At 37.5% G+C, this 20,988-nt stretch overlaps 2 protein-coding genes across 3 annotated transcripts in view; one reads left to right on the forward strand and one right to left on the reverse strand.

Annotated features, from left to right (window-relative positions):
- LOC120425220 (uncharacterized) overlaps window positions 1–4,985 on the reverse strand; it is a 28,499-nt gene extending 23,514 nt beyond the window's left edge. For both annotated transcript variants that reach the window (XM_039589651.2, XM_039589652.2), the window contains exons 1-2: window positions 4,608–4,985; window positions 3,784–4,548 (exon numbers count right to left, since the gene is read on the reverse strand). In XM_039589651.2, coding sequence (XP_039445585.1) covers window positions 3,784–4,548; window positions 4,608–4,632 — 790 coding nt within the window. In that variant the 5' untranslated portion in view covers window positions 4,633–4,985. The remainder of the gene's footprint in view (window positions 1–3,783; window positions 4,549–4,607) is intronic.
- Window positions 4,986–7,951: 2,966 nt separating this feature from the next.
- Window positions 7,952–8,964, forward strand: LOC120425217 (uncharacterized). The gene has a single exon (XM_039589648.2). The coding sequence runs from the start codon at window positions 8,069–8,071 to the stop codon at window positions 8,687–8,689; it is 621 nt and encodes a 206-aa protein (XP_039445582.1). The 5' UTR covers window positions 7,952–8,068; the 3' UTR covers window positions 8,690–8,964.
- Window positions 8,965–20,988: the final 12,024 nt, after the last annotated feature.

Here is a 20,988-nt window from a genome sequence, read left to right on the forward strand (position 1 = left end):
ATCAAATTATGTTTCATCAAGCACTGGTATGTGGGGCAAATCAGGACAAATGAAACGAATTAAGACAGCTATTTAGTATTTTTTTTTTGCATGATGTTTTGAATTACTTTGGTTAAAACAGGAACAGAACAAAACAATTTCACAGAACACCGATTTTTTAATTTATTGTTCTAAAATCTCCTTACCTATTTAGACTGTTTTTTCCTAGTTGGCGGTAGTAACTTAAAAATAATTTGTAAAATATGTTTTTTGCAAACGTTTTTTTGTGAAAGTTAAACATTTTAGCACTTGTATCAATAAGTTAAATTTTCAAATTATTTTTTAATTTAACGGTGAATTTATTTAACACATGGATGTTTGCAAAAATTTCATTCCAAAGGCGTTTATTCGGGATTGCAAAAGATGCTGTAAGCAACTTGTTGTAAAACTTGATTTTGTCAGCACTTGTCGTATTTCTAGATAACTTTTTCAAAACAACAAATGCGTCAAGAGTTTCCTATATATAAGGACCTTTTGAAAAAGTAATCGAGATTTTTCCGATAAATGTATAACTCGTGCTGAAAAAATCTTCTTTTTGCCACTGGTTGCATACATTTTTATTATGTAAAACATGAAATTCAAAACTTATCTTAAATTTTACATTGGCTGGTGTCATTTAATTTGTTGTCGCCTCTTATTTTTTAAAGATATTTTCAAAGAAATTTTTCAAGCTTTTCTGATCATGTCAAATAAAAAAGAAATATATTTGTATAAGTTTATTTAATTTGAATCACATTGTAGTTCATTTAAAATCCAAAGCACAACAAAGAACAGAAAAACTTATTTTAATTTCATACAGGCTTTTTAAAAACTGTCGTCCTTGTATAGATTGAAGTGTAGATTATCAGCAATTTATATGATTGAGCTAATTCTATGATTTTATGCTTGAAAACATAACAAACATAATGAAAACTTAGATTTTATTTCTGTTTGAAAAATTTCCCGGGATCCCGGGAATTCCCGGGATTCCAAAAATATTTTTCCCGTTTCCCGGGAAATTCAAAACCCGGGAAATTTGGACGCCCTAACATTGATCTTTGCCGAGTGGTGTCTGGAAATATTAATAGTTCTTTATTAGTTATTTGAAGAATATTTACAGTGCCACAGTTTTGAAGAATAAATCCAGACGGAACCGAATGATCGAACTGTCGTCGGAAAATTCGGAGCAACTGGAGCGTACCTAGCGGCCGGGTTGCGTAGTGTAATGGAATTCCGATTTCGATATGATGAAACCCACCGCGGAGCTGGTCAAAGGACGACCAGGACAAACTCGTTACTGGCCAATTGCGACTTATACTAGCGAAGGTGATCGAGGACATCTGACGGCGGTTGCGGAGTCGTCCTCTTTAAAGCTAAGTACTCATGCATGATAATCGTATTACAGGCCTGCCTTTTCTGGTCATGTTGAATACGATTAACTGCAACACTAACCACTTTAATTTTCAGCAAAATTGACAAGACTTTTGACGAACGTGACAGGACAGGGGACTGTAAGACTGTAAAACATTTTATATAAGTTCCGATTTTGCCCGAGGTGTGTTTCTTTGCTTCTTTTAAATAATGACCTTTGCTAATTGAGTTTAAATCTCAACATATGAATTCATTTTAATAATTTTGCTTTTGTTGGAACAGTTAAGGGTCACGTAGTAAAAGTCCGTTGGTGTGTGGATAGTGTACCCCGTTTGCTCGAGTTCCTTGGGGCCAGTTCTGTAGGTTTTAACAGTCTCGACAGTTCAAACCTACAGCACTGATTTTGGGAAGCTTGTGCAAATGGGGTTTTTAATGAACATTGGGGGCGGCGATTGAGCACGAAGTTTCGATTTAGCTTATTTACATCATTACACGATTACATACTCTCACAAACACAATCTCATTTTAACCTACCCAATCATGTCCTCAATCCCCGCTCCCATGGAGTGCGAGCGATCCGCATGTGATTGACACGACCATTACCATTCCTTTACACAACCGGACTTGGACTGACTTGATCCTGGCTATCCCACCTCGATCCGCAAAAAAAAAAAAATATTTGTTTTAGAATTTTGAATTTGCAATTTTTAATTATTATCTTAGTGAGTTTTAGAGTGTTTAGTTTTAAATTTATTTAATTTGTATTTCTGAATTTCTAAATTTCATATTGTATATATAAAAGATATATAAAATAATAATGTCTAGAGTTTTTTTTTAAACGTCATTTTAACATATGAAACACAACAGCTTTAAAAAAAACTCTAGAAATAATTAGAATATTCATATTCTTTAATTGAAAATTTTCAAATTTTAACATTTTATTTTTTAACATTTTAATTTTTAACATTCTTATTTTTAACATTTCAATTTTACTTTTTAACATTTTAATTTTAACATTAAAAGATTATTTTTATTGCAATTTCCTTTTAGGCAGAACACAAAATCCGTCTTATAATTTTCTGCAATTCAAGATTCTGTTTAGATTCGGCCTTATGAGGCAGTTCTGAATTTCCAACAATATTTTTTTTCATGTGGTACTTTGTATTGAAATTTATCCTAGTCTGTTCCATTATCCTATTATCATAAAATGTCATTAAATGTCAATTAAATGTCAATGCAATTTTTAAATGAAGTTTTTGTCTCCCTTTTCTTCTCCAACATCTTGAATTCTTAAATGCCGCCATCTTCAAGCACAAAAAAAAGATAATTTGGAGCATTTCTGGCGTCGAAAAAAAAAACACCTAATTTCTTGATTTGATTTTCCTGAGTGATTTTTTTTTATAATCTATTGAATTTAACATTTTCCAATGATTTAAAAAATAATAATTCAGAATTGCCTTCTGAAAAACATTTTTTTTGTGGTTTGGTTGAGCTTTTTTTTCAACGATTGAAAAAAACAAATAACAAAAAAATCAATTCCTGCCAAAAAAGTTTTGAATATTTTTCAATTTTTAATACCCTAAATTTATTTTTTTTTTAATATTTATAACTTTGATTTTTTTTTAAATTTTTGTGTACTTGTTTTTCTTTTCCCTCTGTTCAGCGATGACAGAATCATCATCAAAAGAAAATCATTTGACGCTCAGCAAGAGAAAAAAAAATCAGAAGGGAACCTTGCTCTCCTCTCTCGCGCAAGAAAGATCGGTAAAAGGGGAGCAATTTTCTTTTGCGTTTTTCGCCCCTTCTCTCTTTCGCAGATGAAAAAAGGTCGCAAGCGATTTTTTTGCGATCAATCCATACTTGTCTCCTTTTATCTTCATTCTGAATTTTCAAGATTCTGCAAAGATTTTGTGTTTTCAGATTCGGCCTTATGAGGCAATTCTGGATTTTCAATATTATTATGTCAAATACAAACTTATTTAAACGATTGTAATTTCCATAAGCATTCGAATATGCATATTATTTGTTCTTTTTCATCAATACATATTGCAAACCGCGCGAAGAATTATCAGATGCCACTTAACCAGTGTTGTAAATGAGTGATAGAAATAACTATCATTCGATGATTGCTGCTCTGCAATATCAGAGAATGAGTTCTCTTCTTTTATCTGGTGATTGCCAACAAGAGCAATCTCTTTCTACCACTCCTTCTCTTTTGCTCTCACGCACACTCGCCGAAGATCATTTTGTTCTCTCAGAAAACCGCAATAAAATAATGAGAGAGGGAGGTGAGGAGATGATAACGGATAACTGAATATTTTCAATGAAATAGGTTTTAAGGAAGTTGATCCTTACTTTTTTTTGGAGTTGACTGATCAAACAAACAAGACTTACCCGTTTTGCCATAATCCAGCACGTCCGAGCACGCATTCCTGTACACGTACTGCCGGTTCTCGCCCGAGTCCTCATCCCCAAGATCGTACCCATCATCGTCACCACCAGCGCCGTACTCCGTGCACCACGAGTACCTTCCGCCCTTGCCCCCAATCTGCTGCTTGTTCTTGCTCGCACCCGATTTGTACGTAATGAACCCATGCTCAATGTGAATGTTATCCGTTTTGGTATTTTTCAAAATATCTTCATGAAACGAAACCCGCTTCTTCGGGGTCTTATTTGCCGCCGGAACCACTTTCTTCGCCCTCCGCCGGTACACGATGTTCTCCGTGTCGAACGTCGAACAGGTGCTCGACACCATCTCGTCCGGCACCTGGCTGATGGCTTGCTCAACCTCTTCGGCGGTGGCCACCGGCACCACCTCTTCCTTCTCCCCCTGCTGGATGTCAATCTCGACAAACTTCCCGAGGTCTTCCTCCTTCACCGGACTGTCCAGGGCCATTTTGTTGTTGTTCTGCAGCTCGGCAAAGTCAAACCCCCCGGCGCTGGAGATCATCGACTCGTTCAACCCGCCACTGGACTCGGAATCCAGCAGCTGGATGCCAGAATCGCTGGGAGTCGTATCGTCCAACAGGCTGGCCACGCTACTTGTCATGACGGCCGCAGCCGCCACCGGGCTCACGTCCTCCAGCAGTTTGTCACAACTGGCCATTGCACCATTGTTATTGTTGTTGTTGCCGTTTCCTCGAAGGTCTTCCGGGTTTTCTGTAAGAGGACAGATTAGTCAACAAATTCCAAACTCAAAAACTCAACCCGAATCTTACCCGGTTTCAAAACGGCCACCTCCATCCTGAACAGAGTGGCAAATTACCAAAATCCCACCCAACAGCCCAAAAATGGCCCGTTTTTCACGGCCTAGCGAAAATCGAGAAGGTATCGATTTTTCCCCACTTCCGAAACCGTAACACAACTGCGTTTTTGCCCTCCCTTTGTTTCGAGAGCACTGATTTTACCCTTTAAAGTGGGACTTCCGATGGCGAAGATTCGCGCTGCCACTTCATAATTGCCACCGAGCACTACGAGCACGCAAATTAAGCCATATTGGCGAGAAAAATTGCACTTTTTCAACACTTTTAGCAGCGAGTTAAAAACTGGACCATTTTTCTGCGTCGAGATTCGATTTTTTGATGCAAAATTTGCGAAAAAAAAACTTGACGCATGACAGTTGCGCAGGGGTGGGCGAAGGGCAACAAACATGAAATTTTTAGTACATTGTTAAGGTGATGGTGTCATGACATTAATTTCTAACTTTCCCTATTTTGATTTATCTGAAAGATTTATTAAACTTTACAGTCGTATTGTTAAACTTACAATTTTGGTGGATTCTTTTTTAATGTTTCAGCTAATATCTAAATTTTAAAATATTTGAAAATATTTGCAGCATTTTTGCGTTGACAGATACATATACCAAACTTACATTACTAAATTCATTAAAATTTACTGATACAGAGCGGATTCGTTAATTCGAATTTCGCTACTTTGAATGTCCGCTAATTGAAAAAAGCAAAGCAATCCACTTTAACGACCCCCGGGTCTTTTGTGGTCTCTGTTGCAAGTTTCTGCTAATTTCTAGGCGTCCGAAGGTTTCTGTGTGGTGAGTCACTCAAAACCACTTTTACGCTAATGGACCGACGTTTTACTTCCCCATCCGATAGAATGTAATTGGAATTCTCACTTATTTGAACGTATTCGAATTAAAAAGCACTCTACCGTCAAAACCAGTTGTCAAACTGATGTTGACATTTCAACACCTGTTTCAACACCATTTTGTTCGATAATTTCCGAACACGTGGTTTCCAAGGTATGTAGATTAGATAAGGTAAGGCGAGATTTCACAGCTGTCAAAATAGTTAGCACGAGACCCGGAATTTATATGGATATTTTCAGAACAGTGAAAATTTGACCATTTTCCGGGCAAATTTCACCGGATTTTTTTTCTTTAGGGTTGTAGGGTTAAGCACGGCGAACTGAACCAAAATACGCGTTGAGCTGAATTTATTTTTTTGAAAAAATATTTTTGTTTCAAAAGCGTATTTCGGTAAAGTTTGGCATGCAGAAAAAAAATTCTTGAATTCTAAAATTCTAAAATTCTAAAATTCTAAAATTCTAAAATTCTAAAATTCTAAAATTCTAAAATTCTAAAATTCTAAAATAGCATAGCATAGCATTGGTGTCTACCCGTAGTTGCTACTCTGTTATTGACCAGGACCTCCAAGAATTGCTCCGTGGACCACAGATGAAGAGTAGGAACCAATCATCACCACTTCGCAACTTTCAAATGTCCCTATCATGCTTGCCAATCACAGCGCCGGCCACGACCAGTGGTAAGACACGGGGGAAGTGGATAGGAATTTTAGTCCGATACTTGAGTGATGAAGACCGCTAAATCGGCTGCGTCTTCGACAAAGTATCACGTGAGTTTTGAGGGTGTTAGTAAGATGGGTGTGAAGCCAGGATTCACCGTGGTAAGTAATGCGGCCGGTCAAATCTATTTATAGTCCTTAATTCTTCGTATGTTCTTGGATTCATTTTTGGAAGCTTTCCATCCAATTCGGTTCACCAAGCTTTTTGTGGTGAATTCTGGTCGTGTTGAAAGTTCAATATTCGCCTAACAATTATGCAACCAGTGTCCTTGAATTCAACTTGCATTCAATGTTGCATTTTCCTGTTCTTAGGTTCACACAGATTCCAATCAAGTTTCTTGGATTCTTATAGTATTCTTAATCCTTCAAAGTCAACTAAGCCTCGATGGTCTGGTGGTTAGAATTTTTGTCTGCTGACCCAAAGGACGGGGGATCGAACCCCGCCGCGAGCTAATGAATTTTTCGTTCATATTCAAGTGTTCAGAATTCCTTCTTTCGATAATTTCTCGATAGGAGCAGATGGGAATCGAACCCAGAACCTTCCGCTTACAAAGCGAACAGCGTAACCATTCAGCCACGCCTACCCCTCTAAAATTCTAAAATTCTAAAATTCTAAAATTCTAAAATTCTAAAATTCTAAAATTCTAAAATTCTAAAATTCTAAAATTCTAAAATTCTAAAATTCTAAAATTCTAAAATTCTAAAATTCTAAAATTCTAAAATTCTAAAATTCTAAAATTCTAAAATTCTAAAATTCTAAAATTCTAAAATTCTAAAATTCTAAAATTCTAAAATTCTAAAATTCTAAAATTCTAAAATTCTAAAATTCTAAAATTCTAAAATTCTAAAATTCTAAAATTCTAAAATTCTAAAATTCTAAAATTCTAAAATTCTAAAATTCTAAAATTCTAAAATTCTAAAATTCTAAAATTCTAAAATTCTAAAATTCTAAAATTCTAAAATTCTAAAATTCTAAAATTCTAAAATTCTAAAATTCTAAAATTCTAAAATTCTAACATTCTAACATTCTAAAATTCTTGACTTTTTTTTTGATAAGGTCCTATAAACAAATGTAAACATTGAGTGTATCCCGCTTACTCCGATGGACTTTGACATAAGGTGTGAAAGGGATACACTCAATGTTTACATTTGTTTATAGGACCTTATCAAAAAAAAGTCAAGAATTCTAAAATTCTTTTAGCTTTTTTTTCAACGACTCCCTCTAGTTTTTTTCATTCTGAGCAAATACCAAAATTCGATTTTCAAATTATAAAGATTCTGGTTTTAGATTTTCGGGACTCTTTAATTGCAATATATTACAAACAAACACCACGCTAAGAAACGTCAAACGCTACTTTTCGTTTTAACCTTTTCTTGACCGTTTTTAAAAATTGAGTTTTGCGTTTCTTCCGAGTTTCGTACTAGCTTTTTTTCTTAAACACCTTCTTCTATTTTAGAACATATACACCCCTGAATGACACAAATTGTACTAAAAGCGTTTCAGCTGTTCAACCAAAACAAAAACATTTACTGCTGTCAACACAAAGAACAAGAAGAACGCTGAGGAAATCTAGATTAACATTTTGAAATGTTTTATTTTTCAAAATGACTTAGAAATTTATCTTGATTTTATTGCGGGCTTAAATTTTTCAAATCCTGAGATTCCGTGATTTTCTTTTCCTGAACAAAAAATTCATAAATGAAAATTAACCCTTTTCAAACTGTAGTCAGAAATCGATAGATCTTTCACCCTCTTGTGTCACGGCAACAAAGTGAAACCTCTAAAACGTAAATAAAAACAAACGTCGAGTGTGGAAGTGAAAATTTTGGTCATCGTAGCAATCCGCGATGTTCCGTTGAAAATGAGTGACCGCAATCCGGGCCAGGGCACCAGTTCCAGCACCAGCAGTAGTTCCGCCGCCATCAACAAACGTCCCCGACTGCTGTCCTTCCAAGGCCCCTCGGATCACGCCCCAGTGGACGGAGCGCCGATGGCCGCAGGGCCCTCGTCGAGTTCGCTGGAGGAAATCAACGCGCGGCCTGCGGGCCGTCATCCGGAGATGGCCCCGGATCTGGCCAGCTGGCAGGAAGCGCAAATAGCCGCCTGCATCGAGGACAACACAATCAATCTGGTGCTGGAGCAGTATCTGAGCTTTTTCGAGGCTCGGCACAACGGCGTCGAGGAGGCGGAAATGATGGTCCAGGCCCAGGCGGCCGAGCTGGAACACGAGCAGGAGGTGGAGAACCGTGCAATAATGGCGGCGATAAACGAGCGGGGTCTGCAGCCAGCGGCCGTGGCCATCGAGGAGGACGTGGCGGAGCCGGAGCTGGTTCCGGTGCCGGCGATGGACGTTGATCCCCAGCAGCAGCAGGGTCAGGGTATCGATCTGCTCGAGTCGGCCGTTGTGGCGGCGATCCAGGAGAAGGGTCTCCAGATTGGTGGCCAGATGGAGGAAGACGACGGCGATATTGACGGAAGCTAGTGGGTTTATGACGTCCCGTCGTAGCTCAAGCATCCTATTGTGAGTTGTGTAGAAAGAGGCGTTTTGCGGCACTCAACAACACCCGGCGTAGTTTGTAGTTTCTCAAATGCATTATCTATTTGTATTGTGTAAGTTCCCAACCCCCATCTCACCTGGTAAGAGCGCTGCTTGACTTTTACGAGGTCTCTGAAATATAATGAATAATATATGAAACCCAATGAAAAGTATGAACGTTAGATTTAGTATCAAATAAAAGTCGTACTAAAAGCAATAAATTGGAGTTTGTTTCATTTGTCCAAAATAATTTTACAGTCATCCCACATATTCGGAACACCCACGAATTAAGAACACTTTTGTGATAATTTGTCAATAGCATGCACTGAGCAAAACTTACACAGCTCAACGAAGTGTTCTACACATGATCTGGCCCTGCTGTACAGAGCACTCAAATATCAATCGCAAAACACTTGAAATTTCGGTGATTGGCCATGAAATAATGTCAATAGCCAAACACTTGAATTTTAAATGGTGTTGAAAAATAAAAATACGTACAAGCGAAAACAGGTTCTCGCTTGCTAGTCGTGCACGCTACCACTGCGCCGGCTGGCCAGTTGAAGACGGGTGAGTTTTTTGCGCTATTCGTTCTAGCCTAGCTTCTAGCCTTCGATGAAAATCGCTTCAAAATCAATCAGTGAAACACATTGAATACATGTGGACTTCACGTTGACTTTGAATAGTGCCTGTTTTGGGTAGATCTTAAGATCAATTTCAAGTGTTTTGCTCTTCACTTTGAATGGTTACAGGCAGTGGGACAAATTCATGAGCAAAACACTTGAAAAGCTTGAGCCACCCGAATGACAATAACATGTCAAAAAATACCAAAAATTCAATCGCCCAAACACTTGCATTTGATAATGGTTTGGAATGATGTTGAAACACAAACCAATTAAATCTATGATGTGGCTTTATTCAATCATTCAAGTGTTCGGGCACTTGAACAAAACGTGTGGCGTATTTTCAGTGTGCCAAATGCAGCTTTTTTGTCGACCCTACTATTTTTAGGACCTTTATTTGGACATTCTCTTGCTATTTTACTAGTAAGTACTTTTTGAACAAAAACTTCATTTCAAGATTATTTTATCCTGAGCAGCAAAATACTGCCTCCAAATTGCCTGTCCCATAATTGTGGGATGTTATTGTGCCTCCCACAATTGTGGAACACCTGAATTTAACTGATATTTTCACAAAAAAAATTTCAGACCATGGATAAAACATCACTAAGCTTGAGTTTTGTTGCTTTCAGTGTGTGAAGTCATTATTTTGCTACAAATATGTACTCCTGGTGAGATCCAAAGTTTGTTTGCATCTGTAAGAAAAGTGTTCCGAATTTGTGGATTTCAAGGGTCAATGTTTGGTTAATGTGGGATGACTGTAGATGGTTTTTCAAGATTTTTCAGGTTTATTTTTTTATTTTTTTGGTATTTTAAAAAGAAGTCAGGCTTGATGGATGGTCCCTAATACTAAACCCAGTGTTGCGTTCCTCACGCGCTCGTGAGCGCTCACCTTTCGCTCATTCGTGAGGAGGAGTGCTGCGCGAGCTAGCTCACGTTTGCCCGCGCTCACGTTTGCTCCGATTTTTTCAGCTCACGTTTGCTCCACGCTCGCGCGCATTTTGCGCTCAAGAAGCGGTCATTTTGGACGTATCGCTAATCATTTAACGTTTTTGAGAGAGTTTTTTTTCAATTCTAGATGGATTTTTTGCTTAAGGTGCAGCAGGGCTGCGGAAATATCACTTTGTGAACAAATTTTATGATATATGAATTGGAGTAGCTTATTTTCACCAACCATGTTTTAGAATATTAGGTTGGATTCGCAAGGGTTAAATCATTTTGGAGACATACAGTTGAATGTATCAAAATTTTCGAATTAATATGTCTTATTGTCTAAGAAGAGAGGTGCGGGGGGAGGGGTATAGACGCCTAAATAAAAGGGCCTGTAAATCTTAGAAAAAATTACAGCACAATGAATTGATTCAAGAGGATTTATGCTTTGGTAAGTTCAATTCAATGTTATGTCCTTGGTTCATTAAAATATAACATTAAACTGTTTTATGCACCTATTCTGGGTTCGATTCCCATCTGCTCCAACCTTCCTTCGGATGAGGAAGTCAAATGTCGGTCCCGGCCTAGGTTGTTGTTAGGCCGAACCAAGCCTACTCCGGTGGAATCGCTGGCGGCGGTTGGACTCGCAATCCAAAGGTCGTCAGTTCAAACACTGGGGTGGAAGGTTCCTTGGAGTAGAAAGAGGTTTGGGTGCGATCCCCATAGAAGCCTTCGGACTCCTAGGTTCGAGCAGAAACTTGCAATAGAGACCACAAAAGACCCGGGGGTCGTTAATGTGTATGGTTTGATTTTTTTTGCACCTAATCAGTGTTTTGTCTACATTTCCAGAGTGTGGGTCAGAAAGAGCTTCCATTAAAAAAAAAAATGATCGGGGACTTTCTTTTATAATAAAAACACAGATATTTTGCAATTAACAAACAACACGTCTTATTCCACACAAATTAACCACAAAACTGATTTGACAATCTTCATTTTCTCTTTCGCCGGCCGCGCGCATCTCGTTGTTTTCTCGCTCGTTGTTCTCTCTCGCAGCTCGCTAGCACGCTCTCGCACTCTATCCATAATCTGTCTGCTAACAAGGCAATATTCATGAAGGTGCGCACTTTTTGTTGCGCTCTAAACTCTTATTTATGAATTGGGTACTAAAGCCCTATGCCAATTTTTATGTACAACGGTAAAAAACACGCTTAAAAACCATTTCTGATCACTTTTTTTCATTTTAATGCAAATTTTTTTTTTTGACAAGACAACATTTTTTTGATGGATCAACTATGGTCCCCTTGGAACGAGCTGTCAAGTAGGAGCTTTTCTGTCAAGAAGGATCGCGAGGTAATTTTTTTTAAAATTGATTTAAAAATCCATTTGAAACTCTTTGTGGTCGTACAAAGGGTCCTTGTACTCAGAAAAATAAGCTTTATTGCTATAAACAATAATGTCAGCAATCTAAGCTTCATTTTAGGACCCAATTATATCAATCTTATAATAAATACTCATTTAATAATTTATTACATATTCAATCCTGCAACCCATAATCCCTTCAATTCAGGGATTAGAAACGGCTGATCATTGCCATAAAGTTAGTCTTTATTTGCTTTATTTGGACAATTATTTTAGAAAATAACAATTGTTGAAGCAATTCCATTTTTTTAAATAATCCTCAAAATTGCTAAGGGTTGAAATAACCCTTTTTGACTCAAATCATATAAATTGTCAATATTTTTAACCACGAAAAGAGTGGCTCTTCTTCCCCCAAGTGGATTTGATTCAACACTTCCGCAACCAAGCCTCTGAAAATATTCAATTACAAGTTATATATGATTTTTTAAACATGGATGATTGTAACTGTTTCAAAGGTTATTTTAAATGCTTTATATATGCAGAAATTGTCAATATATAACAAGCAATACAATTTAATTGGTCCAATATGGATTTGATTTGTAAACAAACAGTGCATCTCTTCACGTCAATTAATGTTTACATTATGCATTTAGTTTTTTGTTCCCTATTTGAAAAATGTCTAAATAGAACGTAAATTTCGGTTCGCTGACCAAATCCATTTCATTGCTTGCTTTTGTTTGTTTGACCACTTTCTTGTTTGTTTTTGCTGCCTGTGCTAGGATAGTTCTAGAAACTTCGTTTCAAACAGGCAGATGCTTCAACAGGAAAAATGTATTACCTACTTTGGCTCACCAGCTCACGTGAGCGCAAAACGCTCCGGTGAGTGTGAGCGAGCACGAGCTACCTGATAAAAACTCACGCTCCAGCTGGAGCGAGCGCGCCTTCCGAAAGCGCTCGCTCATTCGCAACCCTGTCTAAACCAATAAATTCAAATTTTCTAAGTGCCATATCTGGATTAAATAATTTTTAGGGTGAGATTGTAATAGCAACAAATTTAGGATTATTTTGCGATACTTTTAGCTTTAGTTATTTAAAATTAGTTTTGTACTCTATTAGTAACCACACAGAATTTTAAGGAAAAACACACAAAAATTGAGGAAATTATATTTAAAGAAACTGTGTAAGTCATTTTGATGCTTTGTTGGGTTCGGTGTTTGTTTGCAGATTAAAAGTTGCTCAAAATGACTTCTTAAACTTCCTAAACTTCTTAAAAGAAAATTGAAGTTCCAAAAAAATACCAAAAATATTTTTTCTCAGTGTCTATTTAAAAATCACCTCCGCTAAAATTTCGCTTGAACTCGTTATCATTTATCAACAAAAGCAAATCTCGCGAGAATCGTGAATTCCGATGCATACGCACACAATATTACAAACGCACACACCCCCCCACAATTCTAGATTAAATTTTCAAAACAACCTATCCCTCATGGGTTTCCTATGCAGATAGGGCCTTTTGAAAATTTAATCGAGAATTCATCGCTTTTAACGAGAGAGATAATCGAGAGTTTGGCGCAAACGCGTGCGCCCGGCCTGCTGCTGATAAGCATCTTTGTTGTTCGGGTGGGAGGGAAAACTCACCGCGCGAAGAAAGAGAGAAAACATCGCGAGCGCCGAATTTCAAACTGTTGATTCTGACTGCGGGTTCTGGAAACATTGCAATTACATGATGTACTACACGGGGTTTGAGAATAACAACAGGTTGCTGCTGATGATGCACTCGTTGTTACAGATGTTGCTGGGTCTATAGTTAGGTGGTTGACCGTGGAGCGAAAATAAACTTAATCGTGGGAACCCGGATTATTAGCAAAACGCATTATTTACGAGCGAAAGGCGGTGGAATTTGGTGCGATCGGCGTTAGATTGATTGATGTGGTTGAAGTTAAACCCTGCTCATTTTGGAAAATAAATTTTATAGAAGCTTTTGAAAATATGGGGGTGCGTGGTATTGCTCGTGTTGTTTGAACTACCGTGCGTCTCCGTCAAACTTTATTTTTGAATATTTTGAAAACTTGCAGGTTTTAATTCCAACCAAGTTTTGTCTGATTTCATTGCACATTGATATTTTAAAGCGAAAATCTAAACGTGTTATATCGAGATAAAGTTAAATAGAAATTGGACTTTTCGGCGCAACGCGTGGGGGAATAAAATGGTAAAACGAGAAAACATGAATCTTTTTTTAACCTTTATTAGCTTACAAATTTAAAGCTATGGCTGAATATATTTTATGAAGTCAAAATTGTCCATGTTGAAGGACGAATCTTTAAATGTGATAACCATACTTTAAATACATAAAAATTATATATTTTAAAAGAGTTACAACTATAAGTAATATCAAATTTTAACATTTTTCGAGGAATCAGGAAATTGGTCAAAAGTTTTTTTTTGCATTTAAGGCAAATTATTAGAAAGTATAAAAGGTTAATATTTATTGACTTTTTTTTGTTTTCTTAGAAGATACTTAAGCTAATATTTTTTTTGAAAATATTTTTCTCCAGGGAGATCATTTCTTCTTTAATAATCTTTAATTAATAATCTTTAAAAAAAGTTGCTTTTTTCACGGTGCCTAGCATCTGGCATGCTGGCTTTGTCACATCTTTGATTTATTTAATACTTCTAATTGGGTCCTGAAATTAAGCTTAAATTGCTAATATTATTGTTCACAACGATAAAGCTTATTTTTCTGAAAACAATGACCCTTTGTACGGCCACAAAAAGTTTGAAATGGAATTTAAAATCAATTTTGAAAAAATAACTTCGTGGTCTTTCTTGACATAAATTATCCTAGGGGACCAGAGTTGATTCATCGTAAATTGTTGTCTTGTAATTTTTTATATATAAAACTGATAATAGAACAGAATGATTTTAAGCATGGTTTTTAACCGTTGTACATCAAAAATGTTTTTTTTCAATGTATTATTTAGAGTCAATGTTACGTCTCAAGAGTGGAGTTTTACTAATTTTATGGTGTAGCAGTTTTTCAATTTATTAATGATATAAGCTAATTATAGTAAAACCGTGATAAATGGATTTGTTGCGACGGAGAGCGTCCGAAGCAGTCCCTTGTTCTGCGTCAGTGTCAGTGTTTGTGTATTGTTTGACTGGTGCCCGTGCTGTCGCTTGGAATTGAATAAAGAAATCAAAACAATCTGAGCAAGCGGGAGCACGGGCGCAGCTGGACAGGTCAGCTGCGTAAAAACACCAAATCTGTGAGTAAATGTAATATTGTGAACTGTTGAATGTTATTAATTAGGAAATAAACATTTTCAGTTTTGTAGCATGTGGAAAATAAAAGAGTTTTATTTTGCCCTGCTTACGAAAACGGTGCCCGGAGGAGCATCTTCCCGCCTGTCTCAACACTACAAAAAGATTTGACACGGCGTGTCGAAGTCCGGGGACCTGTGACCACGGCCGGCAGCTGAAAAAGGCGCGGTGAGAGTGGCATAAGGGCGTTCATTTAGCCGGAGCGTTAGCCGGAGAACTGAAGCGCAGAGTCGGGGGCAATGGCGGTGAGAAGGTGCAACAAAATGGAGTCGGTGAGGAAGTGACTTGCCAAGGAGGTTGCGCTCGCGACAAAGTGATCACCCGTGGCCCATAAATCGAGCCAAAAGTGGTCGGGCACGGGTGTGAGACGGAGGTCAACAGGCAACCTCGCAACAAAGAATTCTCATCGGCTCCAAGTAGCAGTCGTCGTCAGCAGCACCAAGAGTCAGCGAAGAATCTTCGGGACGCACCGCGATCAAGAAAACGTAAAACTCCGGATTCGACAATGCAGCAGTTTTACGGGGGGAAGTGTTGCGACGGAGCGCGTCCGAAGCAGTCCCTTGTTCTGCGTCAGTGTCAGTGTTTGTGTATTGTTTGACTGGTGCCCGTGCTGTCGCTTGGAATTGAATAAAGAAATCAAAACAATCTGAGCAAGCGGGAGCACGGGCGCAGCTGGACAGGTCAGCTGCGTAAAAACACCAAATCTGTGAGTAAATGTAATATTGTGAACTGTTGAATGTTATTAATTAGGAAATAAACATTTTCAGTTTTGTAGCATGTGGAAAATAAAAGAGTTTTATTTTGCCCTGCTTACGAAAACGGTGCCCGGAGGAGCATTTTCCCGCCTGTCTCAACAGGATTGTTTTAAATAATATCATCAAATATTGAGTGTGAATTTTATTTAACATTTTCATGCATTTTTGTACCTATTTCACAATCTTTTCACATCTTTTCGTAAATTTGTTCATTCTCAGAATCAATATGGTTTACACTTGGCCTATTTGAATAAGATTGATTGAAAGCAAACCGAACTCTTAGCCTTAAATTAAGCTTTCCAAATTTTATAAGAAAACCGTGGTTTGGTGCCAAAATAGGTTATTAAACCTAGCGTATCATGGCGTTTACGTCATGTTGGTGACTTTTTCGTGGTAGAATCAATTAATTGCATTGCTAGCAACCATTCCTCATACTGGATATCTCAAAATTGTTATTGATCAATGATCATATTACTACTTTTCCGTTGTAATTTTACATCAATTTATGTGTAATATATGAAATTACTGATAATAAGGTGTAAATTCACACATTTGTAGAAGTATTTTTACAGTGACAGTAATCGAAATCTCTCTTTGAATGTGTGATCGCACATTTCCAAATTGATTGAGGTTAAATTACATCGAAAAAGAAGAATTGTTCACCCATATTATTTTTAACCATCCATGATTTAACTTTTATGGCTTTTTTATTATATTTTTTCAATTTATTTTTTTCCGCTGTGTTGTTTATATTCGAATAGATATGAGATATGTATCTAAATATTTGCTGAAATTTGTTATCTCAGCATTTCCGAAAAAATATATTGCATTAAAATAAACATTAAGCACTTAATTTTTAGTCTCTTCGACTAATTGCCCGATTCCCTAGTAACATTTCAGGCCATAAAGCCAATATAGGCCGTATGAAGGTTTCCAGAACCATGATAAAACCTGTGAAATTTTGCCAAGGCCTTCGGATAATCGAGGCTAGACTGTAATCGGATCACAAACTACACTGAAGTAAATTAGATTTTTTTAAACCAGGATGGTGGCCAAAATGGCGATGATGAAATATTGAAAAAATGCATTTTGAACTTTAATAGGCAATCAACTATTCAAATTTGACTAAAATGGGGTCGCTGGATTCGAGTTTAATGTTAAAAGTAAGAAACCCAAAATAGGGTTTTTTTTATCGTGATTCGATTATACGAAGTCCCATACAAACATTCGGATAATCTAAACTTAGAATAATCGAGGTCCGATAATCGAGTCTGTAAATCAAAAAAGTGATCAGAATTGGTTTTTGAGCGTTTTTTTACTGTTGTATATTTATATAAAAATTTACATAGGGCTTTAGGACCCAGGAGCGGCCGTGGCTGACTGGTACCGGTGTTCGCTTTGTAAGCGAATGGTTCTGGGTTCGATTCCCATCTGCTCCCAACGAAAAAGTTAAGAACACATAAATTTGAAATGATGAATATGAACGAAAAATTAAAGTCGCTCGAGGCGGGGTTCGAACCTCCGTCCTTTGGATTGGTAAGCAAAAATGCTAACCACTAGGCCATGACGACTTGGTGAGCGTGGACTGGAATTAGGAATACTGTTACACAGAGAGCGAGTTGTGGCGCTATAACCACGGCAAATAGTGTCCAGGGCATTCGTGGAAATACAATGTCCCATCCCAGAGGGTCCAGGAGTACCAAACCTTCTTAGCATGGTGCTCCCAACGAATACAACCAAATCTCGGAACGTATGGTGGTGTGTCCCCACGCTTCTTCCTCCCCTGTCGATTCAGAATTGTGTTGTTGTTCGAACACTCAGTGCTCAAACTCAACCCAATTGCGAGTCATCTCTGCGATACGGCTTTACGCAGTAGGCCTGGCCGCTTTAACGCTTGTGATGTTTCAATGCATTCTAATGCAATGGCGCACTACAAATGTTAATAAATGACAAGAAGAGTGCTAGGCGTCATCTAACCTAAGGCACTCTCCAGGATCCCTTCGAAAGATTTGCTGCGCTAGGGTCTGATTAGATTAGATTAGATTAGATTTACATAGGGCTTTAGGACCCAATGCTCCCCGAATTCCGGAAATGTTTTTTTTTTTATTTGGCTCTAACTATTTGGGAGACTTCTCTATGACCAAAGAAGCCTTTTTGTTTCATTGGTTCGCCCATACAAGTCTCCATACAAATTAGAGGTGGGCAAAACCGCTCTTTTTTAGGAGCCGCTCATTTTCGTTCGCTCATTAAAAAGAGCCGCTCTTTTGAAAGGTTCTTTCGCTCTTTTTCAAAAAATGGTGAAAATGATATTTTGTAACTATGGTGCGATTTTTAAAGCTATTTAACATTGGAATTATATAAATCATTTGTTAAAAAAATAACTAAAAACGAGAAGATGCCCTTGAAAACCAAAGGTCTTAGCGGTCTCTATGTCAACATTTCTACTCGAACCTAAACGTTCGAATTGAATTGAATGGCATCCAAAATTAAATTTGGAGAAATTGCTATTAATTGCGTTTATCTCTGCCAAAATTGAACTAATGCTGATATTTTATTCAGAGAAAATATTCTGTTATCTCTTTTCTACATTTTGATTTGAACTATAAAGTCTATGAGTTTATTCGATTTACTTTATTTCCAAAATCTATAAGCTATTTAGTAGATTTTTGGTAATAATTTACATTGTATTCGGGTAATACTTTAATGTACGATCACTAAAATCAAAATTTTCTTCATTTTGTTTAGAAAAACATTTATTTTTGGAATTTAAAAAAAAATAGGAGACTGAAAATATGAGCTTGAAAACTATTCAGTTGTTTTCAAATATTGTCTTCAATGCTATTGATAGTCTTCAATTATATATTGATGAGAAAGTTGCTATCGACCTCCAATGAAATATGACGATTCAGCTCTGAAAATGTCGGGAAATAGCCCCTCTTTAACCTGCCGATTTTTATCCTAAAGTACCGTCATCAGGGGTGATATTTTGTCTGGGGGATGAGATTGAGTCATACAAAAATGCCGAAATTTGTATGACCCAATTGCACCCCCCAGGCCCAATATCACCCCTAATGACGGTACTCGAAAAAGTACACCAAGGACCAATGTTGGGATATTTTTTATTAGCATTGAAATATTTGAAATTATATTTTCAATTCTCAAAAACAAATTTAACACTACAATTTGTTGAAAATTCAATCAACGGAACGGTTCTTTCAAAAGACCGGAGTTTAAAAAAGAACCGCGGTTCTTTTTTTGTGAGCCGTGGTTCGTTCGCTCTTTTTAATGAACCGGCTCTTTGAGCGGCTCACTCTTTTTTTCCCACCTCTAATACAAATATTCGAAAATATGTTGCTTTTGAAGGAATTTTCTTATCAATTTGGTGTCTTCGTCAAAGTTGTAGGTATTGATGAGGACTGTTCAGAAAGAATAGGTACACGGAAAGAAAAATCTTGCCAATTTTTTTTATCAACTTTTTTTTAACAAAAACTCATTTTTCCAAAATAAAAAAAAAGAAATCTTGCCCAAGTTTTTTTATTGTTGTTTTTAATGTAAAAAAAGTTTTCGAAAAGAACTTCACAGACAAGTGTACCGTTTTCGATATTTGTCCACTTAATGTTTTATTTTAACAAAAAAATGCAGTGTTTCGTTTTTTTTCGAGTTAAAAAAATACATTTCCGAAAATCTCAGGAAATTTCGTCTAAGAACCATTAAAGATTGGACCTCTGTGATAAGATACAGCGGGCAAAAGAAAACCAAACAGAAAAATTGTTTCCCCCAAAAATTTAGCAAAACAAATTGTTTAAATGGTTAAAATAATCAAATTTGATGCAATTTGAACCGAGTTCTTTTACCTGTCCAACATATAAAGAATTTATCTCTATTTTTCAAACAATGGAGACGCATAGTCTTTGACGTTAGAAAAAAAGAGGCTTGCAACACCTGTCTTGCCCAACCTTACCCAACCCACCACCGCAACCTAGCACGCATACGTACGCACGTGTCTTTGAATTTTTTTTCCGCGCGGAAAAACCACGCCGCGTGTCGCAGTCAAAGCACAGCCAAATGACAGCTTGTTTGTAGCCACAAATCGATTCCGAGGGTGCGAAGACGCAAGAATATTTTGGTAAACAAATCCGAGCTAGCGCGATGACGGATTTTCCACCCAGGTGGGGGAGGGTGGTGGGGAAAAATGTAAACAAATTTTCCCCCGCATGCTTCGATCACTGGAAAATTGAGAGAGAGATTTGTGTGGAGAGTGGGAGAGAGAGAGGAAGCACGAGAGCACGCGGTCGGACGAGAGCGAAACATGTTTCAGCTGTTGAATGCGGCTTGCGATGTTTTCCGACGTTCCGAGATTTTCCGAACCGGGAACCGATTGACGATGAGGTTGCAGCCTCACTTGGTCGGTAGACGTCGTGCTCGGTGGACGCGTTTTTTGGAAGTTGTTTCTCCGGTTCGGAGCTTCCGGACCTCTGTGAAGAGCTGTGGAGGCAAGTTCCGGCTGGGAGTGGTTCCGGGAAATTACGGTTCCTTTTTCGCTGAAGGTCTAACTTGTGCTCCGAGAATAGACCAACTTTAATGGGAAGCGTCCCGGACGGGCGGACCATTGCCAGCGGTTTCTTTGATGGGGGTGAGAACTTTGCCGAAGACATCGAAACGATCCGTGTGCTTAGAAAGGATACAATCGCAGCAGGTGTCAACTGTGATTGCGCGCGGGTTTGTGTGAGTGTGTGTGAGCGTGATGAGAAAGTTTATTTACAGTGGAAATTCATCGCGGAAAAGCGCGCCAAACAGTGAATAAAGTTCGCGCTGGGAGTTTTCCGTTCAAATAAATATATACGGTTAATGTTTAGAATTTAAAGTAAATATTGTCTGTGCAAACTCAGTGTCTGATCGTGGCAGCTGTATTTGTGTGCTTAAGTTTGTGTGAATCTCACAAGAGATGGCGAAAAATGTTAAAATGTCTATCACAGGAAAATTAAAGTAAATTAACCAGCGTCTAAATCTCGATGTAAAAATTAAGTAATCAGCGAAGCTCAGCCTACACAGAAAAAAAAAGTTGAATTTTGGAATGTTGAAAATTTGGTAGGTTGAATATTACCTCTTTTTTTGAGTAATATTACATAAAAACTGTGTAAAAATGTGAACCTGATGAATATTCATCAAAAACTGATGAAAATTCATCATTTTCTGGGGTAAAATTTATCATTTATTTTGCCACAAAATCTGTCACCATTTCCTGATGAATATTACCATCATT

This window comes from Culex pipiens, chromosome 3 (assembly GCF_016801865.2).
Source record: "Culex pipiens pallens isolate TS chromosome 3, TS_CPP_V2, whole genome shotgun sequence".
In the NCBI taxonomy this organism is placed as follows: Eukaryota; Metazoa; Arthropoda; class Insecta; order Diptera; family Culicidae; genus Culex; species Culex pipiens.

Coding starts and splice junctions, on each gene's coding strand:
- LOC120425217 (XM_039589648.2), top strand. CDS start 8,069: ATGAGTGACCGCAATCCGGGCCAGGGCACCAGTTCCAGCACCAGCAGT.